Here is an 18,830-nt window from a genome sequence, read left to right on the forward strand (position 1 = left end):
AGTCACTGAGAATGCAGATGTCCCGCCCAGAGGGGGCCAAGGTGGTTCAGTGGGGCGACCGACCGTCAGCATGGAGTGGGGAGATTGGGGAAGCAGTTAAAGGCAAGAGGGTGGGAAGCAGGCAGATCTGAGCTACCATGGGACCAATCCACCAGGAAGTTCTCCTGCCCGACTCAATGATTTTAATCTGCAATGTAAAAGATTCCCCAAGTCTGTTTTGATGCCACTTGGGTGACAGCATAAGAGATTTCTGTACATGCATTTTCCCTGGAAGACAACACTTCACACTTGGTAGTTTTAATTTTTTGTCTGGAAAGTTTGTAATTAAAAAAGAAAGAAACAATAATGTAAATGAGGTTCGTGCAGGAGAACTTTCTGGTGGACTCAATCTCTGCAAGCCTCTTTTGAGCTGTGGCTTGCACTCTATTTTCTTTTGCAAATTGACCAGACTGCTTTCAAAGCAATTAACGTGAGTGAGGAACCAGCTACACATAGCAGCCCTAAATTATAAGAAGGGAAAACTGCTCTGGGAATGTCCTGTGGGCAAACCACTTGATGGAAAGTGAGAGCACATTTCAAGGCAGCCTAATTGCCGAAATCGCAAAGCAAATCATTTCACAAAGCAGCGGGCTTGAGGAAGGCAAGGCAATAAAAGGCAGGAGGAACAGGAGGGCAGGATCTGATGTTTGAAGGGCTCACAGTTTGCTCACAGTGATGATGCAAAGCAAGCTCCCATACGCTCCATCCCTGTGGGATGGGACAAAAACATCTGGAGGGCAGGTGAGGCCAGTCTGACGGGATCTGCAACCCAAAGCAATATCTTCAAGGGCACCGGTGAGGCTATGAAACGGAGTAAAACCAGGTCAGGCTATTTTTTTTGTCTAGGGATGGTGGGCAAATCTCTCCGTTTGGGTCCATTTCTTCCTTTCTCCAATTTCTGATTTTTATTGGCATTATTAACAACCCAAAAGTGATGTAGCTGGGTATGGCTTAGGGAAAGCAAATAAGCAATAAATAATGGGGGAAAGAAATCAGCCGATTTCAACAAAGCCATCTCTATTTCCTGAGCTGGCATGGACGGTGGATGTTGAGCACCGGAGTCCGAAAACACAGGAAATAAAATGCCGCCAGACAGCAGAGAAATATTCTGACTCCTCCACCCATCTGGAAACATGTAGTTTTTGCATATCCCCCCCCCCCAGACACACACACAATAGCCAAAGACCATAGGTTCTTATGCCACAAGTTCTTTCCCATTGCTGGGCCCTTGAAATCTTGGCTGCAGCTAACACCCGTGCCAAAAGCTCTTTTGGGTGACAAGCCTTCATGTTCTTTGTTCACATATTGAGTGATGGCAGTTGTGGGGGAGCATGAACAACTGGATTTAATTATTTTAGATATTTCTCGGAACTTGGGACCAGAACAATGAAACCCAAGGGCAATCCCATCAAAGTATCTCATTTTTCCAGTCATGTTCAGGACTCCTCTCTCTCTCTCTCTCTCTCTCTCTCTCTCTCTCTCTCTCTCTCTCTCATATTCATGAAAATTAATTAGCATTTTAGTGTGAACTTCTAATATATATGTTTCTCTGTGCAACTTTCCTAATATTTTTTTGCAAAGCAATCTCCCTAATATAATTGATGCTTGTATGTATGTTGTTAGGGACCCAGGTGGCGCTGTGGTTAAACCACAGAACCTAGGGCTTGCCGATCAGAAGGTCGGCGGTTCGAATCCCTGTGATGGGGTGAGCTCCCGTTGCTTGGTCCCAGCTCCTGCCAACCTAGCAGTTCGAAAGCACGTCAAAATGCAAGTAGATAAATAGGAACCGCTACAGCGGGAAGGTAAACGGCGTTTCCATGTGCTGCTCTGGTTTGCCAGAAGCGGCTTTGTCATGCTGGCCACATGACCTGGAAGCTATACGCCGGCTCCCTCGGCCAATAATGCGAGATGAGCGCGCAACCCCAGAGTCGGTCACGACTGGACCTAATGGTCAGGGGTCCCTTTACCTTTTTATGTATGTTGTTATTTTACTAATAAATGCATTTTGTTGCCTACTTCATTCTAGTGCATGCATTTTTAAACAATATAAATCTGCGTTACAAAATTAAAAGAAATGCAAGTTTCGAAGGCGGCCGGCTGTACTTTGGGTTCATGGGCTGCAAATGCGAATCAATGCAAAGCAAATCTTCTTCTTCTTCAAACCTAACTGGGTTGTCAGAGGCTTTCTAAGAAAACGTGTCTCCCCCATCACCACAACCTTTTTAAAACCTGAGTCCCGAGGGGGATTCAACCTGGAGCGTTCTGCATGCATTCGAAACAGGCGAAACAGGCGTTCCGCCGCTGAAAGGTGCAAAGTAGATGCTTCGTTTTCTTGCATCTCCAGCAGAATTACCATACTTTTCCACCTATAAGACGAGGGGTTTTTTTTCCTCCAAAAGAAAAGTTAAAATGGGGGGGGGCTCTTATACATATACATGGGTAGTGCAGAGGGGGGACAGGGGATTGGTTGCAGATTGGGTGGGTGAATGGTGCCCGCTGCAAGAGCTGCTTGGATCAGCAATTTAGCGTGCATTGCGATTGGGTGAGTGATTTTCAGCACACCCCCAAAAAAATTGCTTCAACAACTGTGGGCATTCCCCCCCCCAAAAAAAAGCTCAACAACTTTGACCAATCTTCCCCCATTTTCTTTAATTTTTTAATTCTAGTCCCCCAAAATAGGGGGAGTCTTATACATGGGGGCGTGTTATACACGGAATAGTACGGTAGTCGCCAACTAGGGTTTCTAAAAGGTAAAGGAAAGCAGGATATCTCCCCCTCCTGCCCTCCAAAAAAAACTGGCTTAGTTTTCAATCAACAGGCCTACATTTAGGGGCACAGATAACTTTCAGGGAGGTACCGAAAGTATGGCGAACACTTTGCATTGTGGAATGACATAGTTGCATGCATCCTGGTTTAAGAAGCGGCTCCACGGCAAGACCTGTGCCATGGCCCTTTAAGCATTAATCGTGTCCATTTACGCGAGAAACAACTCTGGCCAGTCTTCTCTGCTCCAGTCAAAGTGCGTTGGAGTTCACTGCAAAGCACTGAAGTGCACTGAAGCACATTGTACAGGTTTGCCCCTTTTAACCACCAGCAGGAGGCAATGTTGCTTTATTTTGGGAAAGGAAAACACTGCGGCAGAAAGGGCCGCAACGGTATCCCAGTAAAGCGGCTGGTCCAGATGGGGTGGTGGGGATAGTGGCAAAAAACTGTGCCGATCAACTAGCAGGGATTCTGACAAGGAATTTTAACATGTCTCTGCAAACGGCTTGTGTTCGATGCTTGAAAGCAGCTACCATTGTCCCAGTCCCCCAAGAAAACAGCAACTAACAGCCTAAATGACTACAGACCTATTGCATTCACATCTGTAGTGATGAAATGCTTTGAGAGATTGGTCCTTCAACATCTTAGGTCATGCTTCCCACCGGACTTTGATAAACATCAGTTCGCCTTTAGGAGAAACAGGTCAAGAGATGATGCCATAGCTACAGCCCTTCACCTTGCAGCGAGTCATTTGGAGAGGCCGGGGAATTATGTCAGAATGTTGTTTATTGATTATAGCTCAGCTTTTAATAGCACCCTCCCGGACATTCTTATTAAAAAGGTGGCAGATCTGGACCTTTCTTCTACCGTCTGTGACTGGATTAAAGACTTTTTGAGGGATCGGACTCAAACAGTGAGGATTGGGACTGTTACATCTCCCTCCCTGAAGCTCAGCACTGGCACCCACAGGGATGTGTGCTGAGTCCCTACCTGTACTCATTGTACACATATGATTGCATATTGTAAGGGGGAGAGATTACAGAGAACCTCCCCCTCTCATCAGGAGCAGTTCATCCCCAAGCAGCCAGGAAAGCGCGGGGTCTGAAGGGGCTAGTAAGGAGGCAGAGAGAGAGAGAGAGCCAGGTCTCCGGCAGCATGGGAGAGCCCCTGCTCCACAGGCGGGAAGAGAGAGATGGAAAGGGGGAAGAGGGAAAAGACGGAGCGCAGACCCTTTCACCCGGCACTGGAATTAAGGAGGAAGAGAAAGGGGAGGAGATTCGCTGTCCCACGACTCTTATGTTGGTCCAGGTCCCAAAAAGGGGCAGTGCCGGATTCTGACACGGAATAAGGGGACATGAAACCGACAGCTCACCACACTGTAAATAACGTGCACCAATAAAGACTCTTTTAAAGTCAAGCATGTGGAAAGTCGTTACTCAAGAGTAGCCGTAATAACCTCTGACACATATCATCTGATCATAGCTGCCAAGTATCCCGTTTCCGCCGGGAAAACCCCTTTTTTCTTACCGTTTCCCGGCGGTCTCCCGTTCAGTGAAAAATCCCGGTATTGTCCCTTAAATCGGCTTCTGCCCGGCGGCCATTTTTCTGGTGCCGCTTTGCCCTTCTATGGGCACCAGAAAATGGCGGCGCCGGCGCCGGAAGTTGCTTCCGCGCATGACCGTAAGTTGCGTGACATGACTTCCAGTGGCGATTTGCCCTTCTATGGGCATCAGAAAATGGCGGCGCCGGCGCCGGAAGTCGCTTTTACGTGTTTCCGGTCATGTGCGGAAGTGACTTCCGGCGCTGGCGCCGCCATTTTCTGGTGCCCATAGAAGGGCGAAGTGCCACCGGAAGTTGCGTCACGCAACTTCCGGTCATGCGCGCGCTGCTGATCCCGGATCTTTACGTCCCGAACTTGGCAGGTATGCATCTGATCCATCCACAGTAATTATTAAGTCTGCAGACTACCATAATGGGCCTAATTGCAGGCGGAGATGAAACAGCGTACAGGGGGTTCAAAAAGTATCTACATGGTGCTCAGAGAATAACTCGCACTTAAATATTAGTAAGACAAAGGAGATGGTGTTGGACTTCCAGAGGAAGAGAGGGGAACTAGCCCCGTTGTATATCAGTCTCCTTTAAATTCCTGGGAGTTTACCTTAGTGAGGACCTTACTTGGAAAATCAACATAACTCAGGTGGTCAGAAAGGCCCAACAGAGACTCCACTTCCTCAGGGTCTTGCGAAAGAATAATGTTAAACAACAACTGATGAACTCATTTTACCGGCCCACAATAGAAAGTGTCCTTTCAAATTGCATCACAGTGTGGTATGCTGGCCTGACAGCCACGGACAGAAAGTCTCTACAGAGGGTGGTGAATACAGCACATGATATTATGGACTATCCCCTGAGCCCGCTAGATGACCAGTGGTGGAGCTTCATGCTCCGGCACTGGGGGCGGGGCTGGCGCCCGTTCTGGGGGCAGGGTGCGCCTCCCCAATGGGCGGGGCGTGCGTTCCGGGGGCATGACACGCGTTCCGGGGCGGGGCACGCATTTTTGGGGCGGGGCGGGCGCCCGCAATGGCACCCCTTGGAGCCCGCCACTCGGGGCCACCCGCCCCTACCGCCCCTATCTTCCTACGCTCCTGTAGATGACATTGCAAGGGATCGTTGCCTTAGGAGAGCGAGGAAAATTCTCAGGGATGACTCACACCCTGGCCAGCACCTCTTTAATCTTCTACCCTCGAGCAGGAGATATAGAAGTATAATCAGACGTACCAACAGGCTAAAAAATAGCTTCTGTCTGTGGGGTGTTAGGCTGTTGAATGGAAAATAACATAGTGAAATTGACTTGCAAGGTGGTGTGTTGTTCGATAAGAGATTGAGTGTTGGGGGGGGAGGGAGGCTCGTTTAATTTCATTGTACACAGGTTGTACAATGACAATAAAGGTATTATTATTATTATTATTATCAGGAGCCCTCTGAAACAGCAGGGCAACATGGGCTCAGCTGAGCAGGACTTTCCTGCAACAATCCCTCCCAAAGATAAATACGCATTTATAAAGTTCATAGGAAGGTCATTTATGGATGCTTGGTCCTTCTTTCAAGAACCCTCAAATCTTTGCCTTGAGTTTCTTTTTTAAAAAAAAATTATTACCAACCCCTGTTTTCAACAGAGATGGAATCACTGCAAAGGACCTTTCCTGCACCTGGGAGTTCCACTTGGAAGAGAGGAGCAAAAAAAGGGGAGTCCAGGGGGGTCCATCGTCGAGTCACATCAAGAGCATCTTTTGTCTTGCTAGATTTTGTTTGGAGTTGATTCAGCGCCAGCCTTCCTCGAGGAAAGAGACTTGCTCGCTCCCGCAGTCTTCTCTTCCGTGTAGAAGCCTCGCCGCATGGTGGCTGCCAAATATTTGAAGAGGCTCTTGGGTGGGGGGGGGGGAGAGAGAGGCAAATGTTTACTGGGCGAACTCTGCCCTCCAAAAAGGGGAGGAATGAGGGGCATGGAGGGCTATGGCAGAACCAGGGGGTGAAACGGTAGGACAGACCACGTTCCAAAAACACACCTGCAACACCCGGCCGACGCTTGCATTTTTGATGTCAATCTAAAATTTGCTATGGCCTAAGTCAGATAAAGGGATGTGGGTGGCCCTGTGGTCTAAACCACAGAGCCTAGGGCTTGCCGATCGGAAGGTTGGTGGTACGAATCCCCGCGACGGGGTGAGCTCCCGTTGTTCTGTCCCTGCTCCTGCCAACCTAGCAGTTCGAAAGCACGTCAAAGTGCAAGCGGATAAATAGGTAGGAAGGTAAATGGCGTTTCCGTGCGCTGCTCTGGTTCGCCAGAACTGGCTTAGTCCTGCTGGTCACATGACCCAGAAAAGCTGTCTGCAGACAAACGTCAGATCCCTCGGCCGGTAAAGCGAGATGAGTGCCGCAACCCCAGAGTCGTTCGCGACTGGACTTAATGGTCGGGGGTCCCTTTATCTTTGCCTTTTTAAGTGAGATTAGCAACAGGTGCTCCTAGATTGTCAGTGACGAGAGCAGTGTGGTGTAGTGGTTAGAGCACTGGATTGGGGATTTTGGTAGAGCATGAGATTCTTAATTCCAGGGTTGTGGGCTTGAGGGTTGTGGGGAAAAGATTCCTGCATTGCAGGGGGTCGGGCTGGATGCCCCACGTGGTCCCTTCCAACTCTATAATTCTATGATTCCATGAATCCCTCCTCAGCCCTGAAGCTCACAGGGCCTCTCAGCCTGACCCACCTTACAGGGTTGTTGAGGGGATAATAATAATACTACTTTATTACTTATATCCCACCCATCTGGCTGGGTGGGATATAGGTAATAAAGTAGTATTATTAGACAGAATATTAAAAACATGAGAAAACATCAAACATGAAAAACTTCCCTAAACAGGGCTGCCTTCAGATGTCTTCTAAAAGTCAGATAGTTGTTTATTTCCTTGACATCTGGTGGGAGGGCATTCCACAGGGTGGGCGCCACAACTGAGAAGGCCCTCTGCCTGGTTTCCTGTAACCTCACTTCTTGCATGGAGGGAACCGCCAGAAGGCCCTCGGAGCTGGACCTCAGTGTCCGGGGAGAACGATGAGGGTGGGAGACGCTCCTTCAGGTATACCGGGCCTTTGAGGTTGTTTAGGGCTTTCAAGGTCAGCACCAACACTTTGAATTGTGCTCAGAAACCTCCTGGGAGCCACTGTAGGTCTTTCAGGACCGGTGTTATGGGGTCTTGACGGCCACTCCCAGTCACCAGTCTAGAAGCCGCATTCTGGATTAATTGTAGTTTCCGGGTCACCTTCAAAGGCAGCCCCACGTAGAGCGCATAGCATTAGTCCAATTTAATGAGGAAGGAGAGAACCATTAATTCACCTCGCGCTCGCTGGAGAAAAACGTGGGACATAAATGTAAATCAAGGGAAGTTGTAGTCCCACTCCATTCTGGCTTGGTCAGACCCTGCCTGTGTCCTGTTCTGGGCACCCCAGTTTAAATAGGATATGGACAAAAAGAAGAGGGGCAGATGAAAATGATGGACTTTGCGGAACTGGCGAAGCTGATGGGAAAAATTCGAAACCAGCATGATTAAGTATTCCAAAAGGACTGGAGTGAATTTACACGATATTTGAAAGATCATTGTAAGCAATTAACACCACTAGTAGGGTTGTCTGAAGACTTGTAATGAGAAATTTTCTCCCAATTTATATCTATGTAAATTTTGGGGTATTTTATAATGTGTGTAATTAGAATTGGAAAACGTATAAAATGCTATGATATAAAGGTTAATTTTGAAAGCCATGAGGTGGGAGGGAAGGAAGTCGACAGGCTCTAAAGAGGCAGAGAGCTAAATTTGATAATAATGATGTGATTATATGTTTTTTTAAAAAAAATTTAAAATAGACTTTATTAGAAAATTTTAAAAGATATACAGACACCAAAAAAAAAATTGAAGTAACTTAATAGCATAAAATAACTTGGCAACTTAAATACTATAGTATATCAAAGTAATATAAATAACATAACTACATATTTAAGGCTCTATAGAGGCAGAGAGCTAAATTTGATAATAATGATGTGATTATATGTTATTAAATGGATATATATATATATATATATATATGACTATAGACTAGCTGCAGGGTGTACAGAGGAGGGTGACCAAGATGATCAGGTGTCTGGAAACCAAGCCTTATGAGGAACGGTTGAAGGAGTTGAGTAGGTTTAGCCTGGAAAAGAGGAGACTGAGAGGAGATAGGCTAGGCATCTTCAAATATCTCAAGGGCTGTCACATGGAAGATGGAGCAGGCTTGTTTTGCTGCTCCGGAGGTTAGGACCCGAACCCAAGGGTTCAAATGACAAGGAAGGGGAGTCCAACACCAGGAGGAACTTTCTGAAGGTAAGAGCCGCTTAACAGGGGAAGGGATTCCCTTGGGAGATGGTGGAATCTCCTTCCTTGGAGGTTTTAAAGCAGAGGTTGGACGGCCCTCTGTCACTGCGATTCCTGCATTGCAGGGGGTTGGACTAGATGGTCCTTGGGGGTCCCCTTCCAACGCTACAACCCTAGTAAAGGCAAAGGTAATGGTAAAGGGACCCCTGACCGTTAGGTCCAGTCGCAGATGACTCTGGGGTTGCGGTGCTCATCTCGCTTTACTGGCTGAGGGAGCTGGCGTACAGCTTCCGGGTCATGTGGCCAGCATGACTAAGCCGCTTCCGGCGAACCAGAGCAGCGCACGGAAACACTGTTTACCTTCCCGCCGGAGCAGTACCTATTTATCTACTTGCACTTTGACGTGCTTTCTAATTGCTAAGTTGGCAGGTGCAGCGACTGAACAACGGGAGCTCACCCCGTTGCGGGGATTCGAACCGCCGACCTTCTAGAAGGATTCTACAAAATGCAATAAAAATTAATAAATGAGATAAACATTAAAATCAAGCATGCATACACCCCCCTTGATTAGGGAAATTTCCCTCTTGGCCTTCATTATATGTGCTGTCTATTAAAAGAAAACCCACATGGAATGATTAAAAAAAACCCCACCACAACATTTTAAGAGAAAACAAGAATAGGATTGATATTGCTACAAAGCGGAAATCTAATTAAGGGCCTATGAAATCAAACCCGCTCACGCTTGTCCAATGGTTTGTCGGAAGGTATCCGAAAGAGGGGCCTCCCCATCGCTTTGGAAATAGCACATTGGACAGGCAAGCTCAGTCACACACAGGTTTAATCAGGGAAAACTGCTTAATCGGGGATAAGAGGACCAGAGGGAGGGGGGGGAATAACACAGTTCTGTCCCATGCTGGTTTCATGCATTAAAAAAGAAAAGCCCAAAAGTGTTTCATCTCATGCTGCTTGTGTGGGGTGTTTATTTATTTATTTCAGAAATAACCCCCCCCCCAAAAAAAAAGGTTTATCAATTTTTACCAAAAAAAGAAATCACTGTTGCTGTATGTAGGTTTCATTTTATTTGGTTTTTTATCTTATATTTTTTGAAATGTACATCCAGGTTTTTTCCCTTTACATTTTTTGGGGGGCCCCCAAGAGAGTGGGGCCCTAAGCTAGAGCTTGTTTAACTTATATGTAAATCCGGCACTGGGCGTGACGGACTTAGTTCTGCTCATTTCGATGGGTCTTCTCTGAGTAGAACTTAACTGGAGCCAACCCTGCAAGTTTCTCTTACCTCCCAAGCCTTTTCGACCTCCGGAGTCCAGGCTTCTTTTAGAATGGGCTGGACAGCTTGGATGAACTGAGCACCTACGTACTGGGGGTGGGGTGAGTAGTGGGGTGGGGGAGAAATCCAGAGAAGGAAGGGTTATTTGGGGAGCTGAAAAGAGAGAGAGGAAGAAGAGAAGGCAACTTTGTATTCTCTACTCAGCCCCATTTTTGATTCTGGAAACAAGAAGCAGGGAAGAAACATCTAGCTTTGGGGGTCATTAATTCTCTTTTTCTTTGGATGGTTTGTATGCACAGCACATAGGAATGGGTGAATCTGCCGTTTACCTTCCTGCCGGAGCGGTACCTATTTATCTACTTGCACTTTTTGGTGTGCTTTCGTACTGCTAGCTGGGCAGGAGCTGGGACCGAGCAACATCGCGGGGATTCGAACTGCCAACCTTCTGATCGGCAAGCTCTAGGCTCTGTGGTTTAGACCACAGCACCACCCGCATCCCTAACAATAATTGACGACCCTCAAAAAGTGACAATAAACTAAAAACAGATTGAAACTCACACCAACTTTCTCAATAGCTGGGTAAAGATAAAGGGACCCCTGGCTGTTAGGTCCAGTCACGGACGACTCTGGGGTTGCGCGCTCATCTTGCTCTATGGGCCGAGGGAGCCGGCGTTTGTCTGCAGACACAGCTTCCGGGTCATGTGGCCAGCATGACTAAGCTGCTTCTGGCGAACCAGAGCAGTGCATGGAAACGCCGTTTACCTTCCCGCTGGTGCGGTACCTATTAATCTACTTGCGCTGGTGTGCTTTTGAACTGCTAGGTGGGCAGGAGCTGGGACCGAACAATGGGAGCGTACCCCATTGCAGGGATTCGAACTGCCGACCTTCTGATCGGCAAGCCCTAGGCTCTGTGGTTTAGACCACAGCACCACCCACGTCCCAAATAGCTGGGTAGGCTTGTCTAAATGAAAATGTAATTAGCTGACGCCGGAAAGTGTACAGGGATATCAATGTGCAGGGAGTTCCACAGATGCCGCCACACTGAAAGATCGATTTCTTCCAAATGTGGACCAGGTATTATTACATGGCACCTGTAGCAATGCCAGTTCTGACCGAGGTGAAGTACAAATCAAGGATTTTCTGGCTGCAGCTTCCGGATCTAACAAATGGCTCTCCCATCTTTCCCACGAGCTACGTTAATCTGTGGGCCACAGAGGGGGCCACCTGCCCCTGCCTTCCTCACCTCATAGTACTTAGGGGGTGCTTTGTACCGGAAGTGACTCCTGCCCAGCTCAAAGGCCAAGTGCTCCAGTTTGTCCTCCTGATCGAGCCTCGCCACGCTCTTCTCAATGAACGACATCACTCTGGCGATGGAAGGAGGGCATGGAAGAGACAGAGAAGGAAGCATGGCATTAGAACAGCCATGGGTGGGAGCCCACAATTCGCATTCAGATGCATGCTACCTCTGTGGGATGTAACATAAGCAGTCAAGAACAACATTTCCTGTTTGCCCAGAGTGGACAAGCAGAGGGATGTTGGTCCAGCCAGGAGGACTTCCTGTCACACCTGGTCTGGAGCATCCTCAGGTAGAATGAAGCAATGATTCTTCAACATCATGGGTAGGCAAACTAAGGCCCCGGGGGCCGAATCCAGCCCAATCCAGCCCGCGGACGGTCCGGAAATCAGCGTGTTTTTACATGAGTAGAATGTGTGCTTTTATTTAAAACGCATCTCTGGGTTATTTGTGGGGCATAGGAATTCATTCATTCCTCCCCCCCTCAAAATATAGTCCAGCCCCCCACAAGGTCTGAGGGACAGTGGACTGGCCCCCTGCTGAAAAAGTTTGCTGACCCTTGTTCAACATCAACTTTGTTGGACTGGCCATGTTTTGCGGATGCCTGATTATCGTCTTCCAAAGCAACTACTCTATTCCAAATTTAAAAATGGAAAGCGTAATGCTGGTGGTCAACAAAAGAGGTTTAAAGACTCTCTCTCAAGGCAATTTTTTTTTAAAAAAATGTAGTATAAACAGTGACAATTGGGAAATTCTGGCCTGTGAGTGCTCCAATTGGAGAACAGCCTTTACCAAAAGTGCCATGGACTTTGAAGATGCTTGAACTCAGGAAGCAAGGGAGAAACGTGCTAAGAGGAAGGCTCACTTGGCAAATCCACACCGTGATCAACTCCTGTCTGGAAACCTATGTCCCCACTGTGGATATAGAATTGGCCTCCACAGTCACTTACGGTCACTTACGGACTCATTGTTAAAACTGTGTTTATGGAAGACAATCTTACTTGACTACGAGGGATCGTCAAAGAAGAAGGAAGACGGAAGAAGGAGAAGAGATGGGTGTGATGAAAGGGCTGGTCATGCACCAATCTTCCTCTTTTGTCATTTCCTCCTCGCTTTATACCATCGTGATGCTTTTGCTGTCTGCTGGTTCCCAGCCAGCAGCACATGGGCTCAATCCCCATATGGGATGAACCCTTACACCAGGCATCCCCAAACTCCGGCTCTGCAGATGTTTTGGCCTACAACTCCCATGATCCCTAGCTAACAGGACCAGTGGTCGGGGAAGATGGGAATTGTAGTCCAAAACATCTGGAGGGCCGAAGTTTGGGGATGCCTGCCTTACACTATTCTGTAACAACAAGCTTAAGCCTGCCTTCAGGATCATACTGTGAACTGAATGTGAGTAAACTTCTTATTACTTTTAAAAGAAAACTGTTGTGTCTTTATTCTTTTTATGAGGGAACAAAGGGGATTTACCAGGAACTAATCACAAGTCAGACAGGATTGCTTAACCCCAGAGATTCTAATGAATTTACCAGCTAGCTTCCTGTAATATACTGGGGAATGTACTCTGCTACTGACTCACTAGCGTGAGAAAGGGTAATATTTAATCAATATATCCTTTCCTACTACCCACAACATTCCCACAACCTCCGATGCTGGGGTGTAGCAAACAGTCACCCTGACTAGTATCCTGATCTCTGGGCCCACGTGTCCTGGCTCCAAGTTGCTGAAGGGCAAGAACTTGAAGGGTGATTCTTTCCAAAGGCTTTAATGTTTAGATTGCTGTGGTGCATTTGCACAGCTCTGGCTTAAGGCACCACACTGTTGTTGGCCTCTGTCTTGCCAGCGGAGTGCATCTCCGGGGGTGAAGTCAAACCGCTACATTAGCAGCACCCAAGCATGGGCGTAGGAAGATAGGGGTGGTGGGGGCGGGCCGCCCTGAGCGGCGGGCTCCAAGGGGCGCCATCGCGGGCGCCTGCCCCGCCCCCCCAAAACGCGCACCTTGATGGATTGTTTGAGCGAAAGGCTTTGTTCCGATATGCGAGATGGGATGCCAGGCCAAGACCAGCCAGCCCTTATGGAAGGAAGAAGCTTCGGCCAAAGAAGATAAAGGCGAAGATTGGCAAAATAAATTACTGAACTACGTAGGACAAATTATTGCAAAAAAGGGCAATGTTCAACGCATAATTTTCAAGCTTTGTGTATTGATTCTTACATTAGTATAACATTTAAAAGTCACTTGAAATAAGATGAAGAAGATTTTAAAATTGGATTGTTAAGTATACAAGGTTTCATGCATGAACAAGTATATTATAATGGAAGCAAACAGGGGAGTGGAGGGAAGTTGACCAAAAAATTATGGTTTAATTTGGTTATGATTTTTTTCTTGCTCGTTTTGTTATATTTGGAAAATCAATAAAATGTTATCAAAAAACAAAACAACTGTCTTGGGGACTCCCCTCGACATTTGTGTAGAATTCACTCCTGAGCCTTTTCTTCTATCTACAAGGAGTATCTACAATGTGCTACATAAAGTTCTCCTCCTCCTCCTCCTCCTCCTCCTCCTCCTCCTCCTTCTATCATCATCATCATCATCATCATCATCATCATCATCATCATCTGTCTTGAATCTTCCAACTTTCAGCTTCAGACCCAGAGAAGAGGGGCTGTTTTTGGACCTACCCACCTGAGGCCGTGGGCCTGCAGCTCTTTGCTCATCTTCAGCTGTTGCAGGTCATCGATGTCCCGGAAGAGGAAGAAGACGTCTTTGCACTCAGGGTGGGTCTCAAACAGTCTGCAGAAGGAATAAGAGGAGAAGCTTTAGTTCTCTGGGTTATCAAGAGGGAAGGTTTGGCTTGGCCACTGATGCCACTCTCCTATCACCAGAGCTGGATTTAGATGGACTAGAACAGACATCCCCAAACTGCGGCCCTCCAGATGTTTTGGCCTACAACTCCCATGATCCCTAGCTAGCAGGACCAGTGGTTGGGGAAGATGGGAACTGTAGTCCAAAACATCTGGAGGGCAGAAGTTTGGGGGTGCCTGGACTAGAAGAAAATGGAAGAGTGTTATAAACCAGTGTTTCCCAACCTTGTGCCTCCAGATGTTTTGGGACTACAACTCCCATCATCCCTAGCTAGCAAGACCAGTGGTCAGGAATGATGGGAGTTGTAGTCCCAAAACATCTGGAGGCACAAGGTTGGGAAACACTGTTATAAACAATACTGAGTGAAGCCAAGGATGATGACGGGGATTTAAAATTCTGCAATTCACAATTTCTCCTCTAAAGGACGTAAGATATTATTGTTAAAATACTATGGGGTTTTAAAAAAATGCATAAGAGTTAAAATTAACACTGAAAAACTTTTGCGATAACTGAACTTTGTAAACCTTTCGTGGAATTAGCATTAATTTTTAGGAAAATGAAGTTGCAGTGCTATTCTTAAAAAAACAAAACACCTTGAGTATACAAATTATATTGAGTGGGAAGTGTAAATAATATGACCATGATTACCTGACAGTGTGGCACTTTTAGAATCTATGTTGTCATTAAACAGCCAGTTTTAAAATACATATTAAGAAGTAAGCTACAACCATCAGATACAGTAAGACTGAAAATGTTTTTTTCCTAGCCTTCCTCATCGCAAAGTCACCCAAAACTTCATCAAAATTTGTTTGTCACTTTCAATGTACAGAATGCTCAGTGCAGACAACCCCTCTTGAGACATTGTGGCCCTTAATTCATTTTTAATTCTTTGGAGTCTTGAAAAACTCCTCTCTCCCGAGCAGTTAGTGATCATAAAGCTAAGAAATAGCCGCAAGATTGCTTCCACATCAGGAAAGGGCATCTGAAGCGGTTTAGTCCTGCTGGCCACATGACCTGGAAAAGTGTGTGTGGACAAACGCCGGCTCCCTCAGCCTGAAAGTGAGATGAGCATTCCAACTCCATAGTCGCCTTTGACTGAACTGTCCAGGGGTCCTTTACCTTTACCTTTTTGCCTTACCGCCCACTCAAAGTTGGCCTGTCAGGGGTCGGGTGAGAAAAAGGTCTGACCAGGTGGGCTAAAAGCTCTCATTCAGATGTGCATTGGTGAACTGCAGACGGGCCTGTACATGTGCTGTCTTGAGCAAGGGGACCTTGCGGGCTCTGCAAGATCTCAGTGTGTTACCAACTGTTTTCATGGTGACTTTGAGATCATTGACAAGTTCCCCTCGTGTAGTTCTGGGCTACTTCATCACCGTTCTCATGATCATTGCAACTCCACGAGATGAGATCTTGCATGGAGCCCCAGACCGAGGGAGGTTGACAGTTATTTTGTGTTTCTTCCATTTGCGAATTATTGTCGCCTTCTCACCAAGCTGGTCCAGTAGCCCAGAGTCCAGCCTTGTGCAGGTCTACAATCTTGTCCCTGACATCCTTGGACAGCTCTTTGGTCTACTTTGGAATCTGCTGGATTGATTGCTTCTGCCGACAGGTGTTTTTTTTGTACAGGTACTGTAACGAGCTGGGCTTACAGGTAAGAGCTCTCCTGTACAGCTGGTGCTTCTAATCTCAGCTCGTTACATACAGTGAAGATACCAGGTAGGCCTGACATGTGGCTGGTTGATAGGGGATCAAATACTTATTTCACGCATTATAATGCACATTGTCAGGGGTTCTTGCGACTACTCTAGAGTAACGACGCTCCTCATGTTTGTCTTTTAACAGTTTTATTTAGTGCAGTCTATTTACAGTGAGACAGGTGTGTAAAAGCATGTCTCTTCATTCCGAGGCAGAATCCGGCACTGAACCGCCCCTCGACTTCCTCCAACATAAGAGTCTTGGGACCCCAAACCTCCTTCCCCTCCTTCTCCTGCGTAATTCCGGAACCAGAGGAAAGGGTCTACGCTCCATGTTTTCCTTCTCCCCCCTTCCCCCCCTCTCTTCCTCCCTCCTGTGTCGCAGGGGCTCTCCCGTGCTGAGAGAGCCCTGGCCCTCTCTCTCCACTTCCTGACTGCTCTCCTCAGCGTCCTCGCTGCCCTTGCTGCTTTGGGAGGAGCTGCTTCTGATGAGAGGGGGAGGGACTCTATACTCTTTTCCCCTTACACACATCAATTTCTGACTTTTGTCTTCTGGGTTTCTTCCCTGTTGTTATTCTGTCTCTCACAGCTACAATAAACCTACCATTAAAATTATGGACTGGTCATTTCTCCGTCAGAGGGCAAACGGGCAAATTTAGCAGGGGATCAAATACTCCCCCCCCCTCACTGTATCTGCTGTGTATGTAAAAGGGGAATGTAAACTCTGCTAAGTAAAGAAACTTGCTAGCGCAAGTTAGGAAGCTTATTAATAAACAATATATCCTCTCCCGCCACCCTGAACATTCCCACACTCAGCTCCTCCCTTCCCACTGTACCTTTTCTTGCCCACAACTGCTGAGATTAGGCCAGCATGCTTCTTGCTACCAGCCACCCCAGAGACATTCCATGGGTAGGCAAACTGATCCAGCCCAATCGCCTTCTAAATCCGGCCCGCGGACGGTCCGGGAATCAGCTTGTTTTTACATGAGTAGAATGTGTGCTTTTATTTAAAATGCATCTCTGGGTTATTTGTGGGGCAGAGGAATTCGTTCATCCCCAGCCCCCCAATATAGTCTGGTCCCCCACAAGTTCTGAGGGATAGTCGACCGCCCCCCCCCGATGAAAAAGTTTGCTGACACCTCCGTTAGACCTTTACTTTTCACCCTTGTCTGCAAATGCCAGATGAGATTAGGGGACGTACCCTGGGCGAGGGTCACAGTCTGCCTACCGCAGCGCCTGGCCTGCAAATTCTACATTCTGACCAACAATGGGGTGGCGCCAGCAACCAAACAAGGCCAAACACTGCAAGCAGCTAGAAAGACCTCTTCCCTGCAGGCAGGCAGCAATTATTTCCAGTTTCATGGTACTTCATAAACAAGTTCTCATCTACTATGGTAAATAGCAAAAAAAACTTTCCCCAAGGGATGTATCTGAGCTACTCTGCCTTCCATAATAACGACCGACACACAGGAGAGGTGGAAACACATTCAGAACTTAAAGCGAAACAAGTGGGACCCGGAGGAAAATGCTGCAGCCTGTTGAGTCCCAGCCAGCCATGTCATTTTCCAAGTTTGTTGTTGTTGTTGTTTAGTCATTTAGTCATGTCCGACTCTTCGTGGCCCCATGGACCAGAACATGCCAGGCACTCCTGTCTTCCACTGCCTCCCGCAGTTTGGTCAGGCTCACGTTGGTAGCTTCAAGAACACTGTCCAACCATCTTGTCCTCTGTCGTCCCCTTCTCCTTGTGCCCTCCATCTTTCCTAACATCAGGGTCTTTTCCAGGGAGTCTTCTCTTCTCATGAGGTGGCCAAAGTATTGGAGCCTCAGCTTCAGGATCTGTCCTTCCAGTGAGCACTCAGGGCTGATTTCCTTAAGAATGGATAGGTTTGATCTTCTTGCAGTCCATGGGACTCTCAAGAGTCTCCTCCAGCACCATAATTCAAAAGCATCCATTCTTTGGCGATCAGCCTTCTTTATGGTCCAGCTCTCCCTTCCATACATCACTACTGGGAAAACCATAGCTTTAACTATACGGACCTTTGTCGGCAAGGTGATGTCTCTGCTTTTTAAGATGCTGTTTAGGTTTGTCATTGCTTTTCTCCCAAGAAGCAGGTGTCTTTTAATTTCTTGACTGCTGTCATCACAGACAATAGGGGAACAAGAAACGCAGACAAAAGGGAACAAGAAAATGAACACAACTGTTCTCAAATTAAAACAATGCCAAGATGTGGATATTGCAACGTAAGTATATTGGACCTCAAGGACACAGTAGAAGCTGACAAGTCCTTGGCTTTTGTGCCAAAGAAAAGAAAACCCTATACACTGGTAGTAAATCTGTTAAATTGAAAAGGAACATATAATCCCACTACTACCACAACATAAACCAGTGATTGTAATATAACTATGAAAATATTTTTGCAAAACTATTGAAACCGCCCGCTCCCCTCCCGCCACTTAGACATTTATTGCAGTCATCAATCATTTCCAAGGAGGAAAAAGATGCTATAGTGATTTGTCATGTTTTGGACAAATAAATGAATAAGAAAGTATGCTGGGTTTTTTTAAAAAACAACAACAGCAACAACAACTGGTGATTGAGAGAATCTTTGTCTGAGGCTAAATATAATTCTGGCTCATAAATATTCAGCTGATGTAGTAGGAGACATACTTCTACCACTGATCAATGTAGACTGTAAAATGCTACGACAAAGATAGAATCAAATATCCAGGAACTACATGGCAGCATATTTAAAACTAAAGGTGGCTGCAGAATATCAGAAGCTTGAGGAATCTGATCAGTTAATGCATTATTAGGACACTAGTGTCATTCAGCCCGTTCAGTAAACGGGCGCTAGAGGAGTGGCGGGGCCGCGGCCTTCCCTCCCTTTAGCAGTGGGCGCTCCGCTGAGCCCAGTTGGGCAGCGGGCGCCCGGGAGAAGCTTGTTTCGGCGACGGCGGCGGCACCGGGGGGGGCGGCTGGCTGTCCCTCG

The 18,830-nt window shown here is 47.0% G+C and overlaps 1 protein-coding gene across 1 annotated transcript in view; it reads right to left on the reverse strand.

Annotated features, from left to right (window-relative positions):
* Positions 1-5,850: 5,850 nt before the first annotated feature.
* LOC118087658 (cytoglobin-2) overlaps positions 5,851-18,830 on the reverse strand; it is a 30,136-nt gene continuing 17,156 nt past the window's right edge. The window contains exons 3-6 of the mRNA XM_035120531.2: positions 13,967-14,074; positions 11,227-11,347; positions 9,993-10,073; positions 5,851-6,226 (exon numbers count right to left, since the gene is read on the reverse strand). Coding sequence (XP_034976422.1) covers positions 6,101-6,226; positions 9,993-10,073; positions 11,227-11,347; positions 13,967-14,074 — 436 coding nt within the window. The 3' untranslated portion in view covers positions 5,851-6,100. The remainder of the gene's footprint in view (positions 6,227-9,992; positions 10,074-11,226; positions 11,348-13,966; positions 14,075-18,830) is intronic.

This window comes from Zootoca vivipara, chromosome 6 (genome assembly GCF_963506605.1).
Source record: "Zootoca vivipara chromosome 6, rZooViv1.1, whole genome shotgun sequence".
Classification (NCBI taxonomy): Eukaryota; Metazoa; Chordata; class Lepidosauria; order Squamata; family Lacertidae; genus Zootoca; species Zootoca vivipara.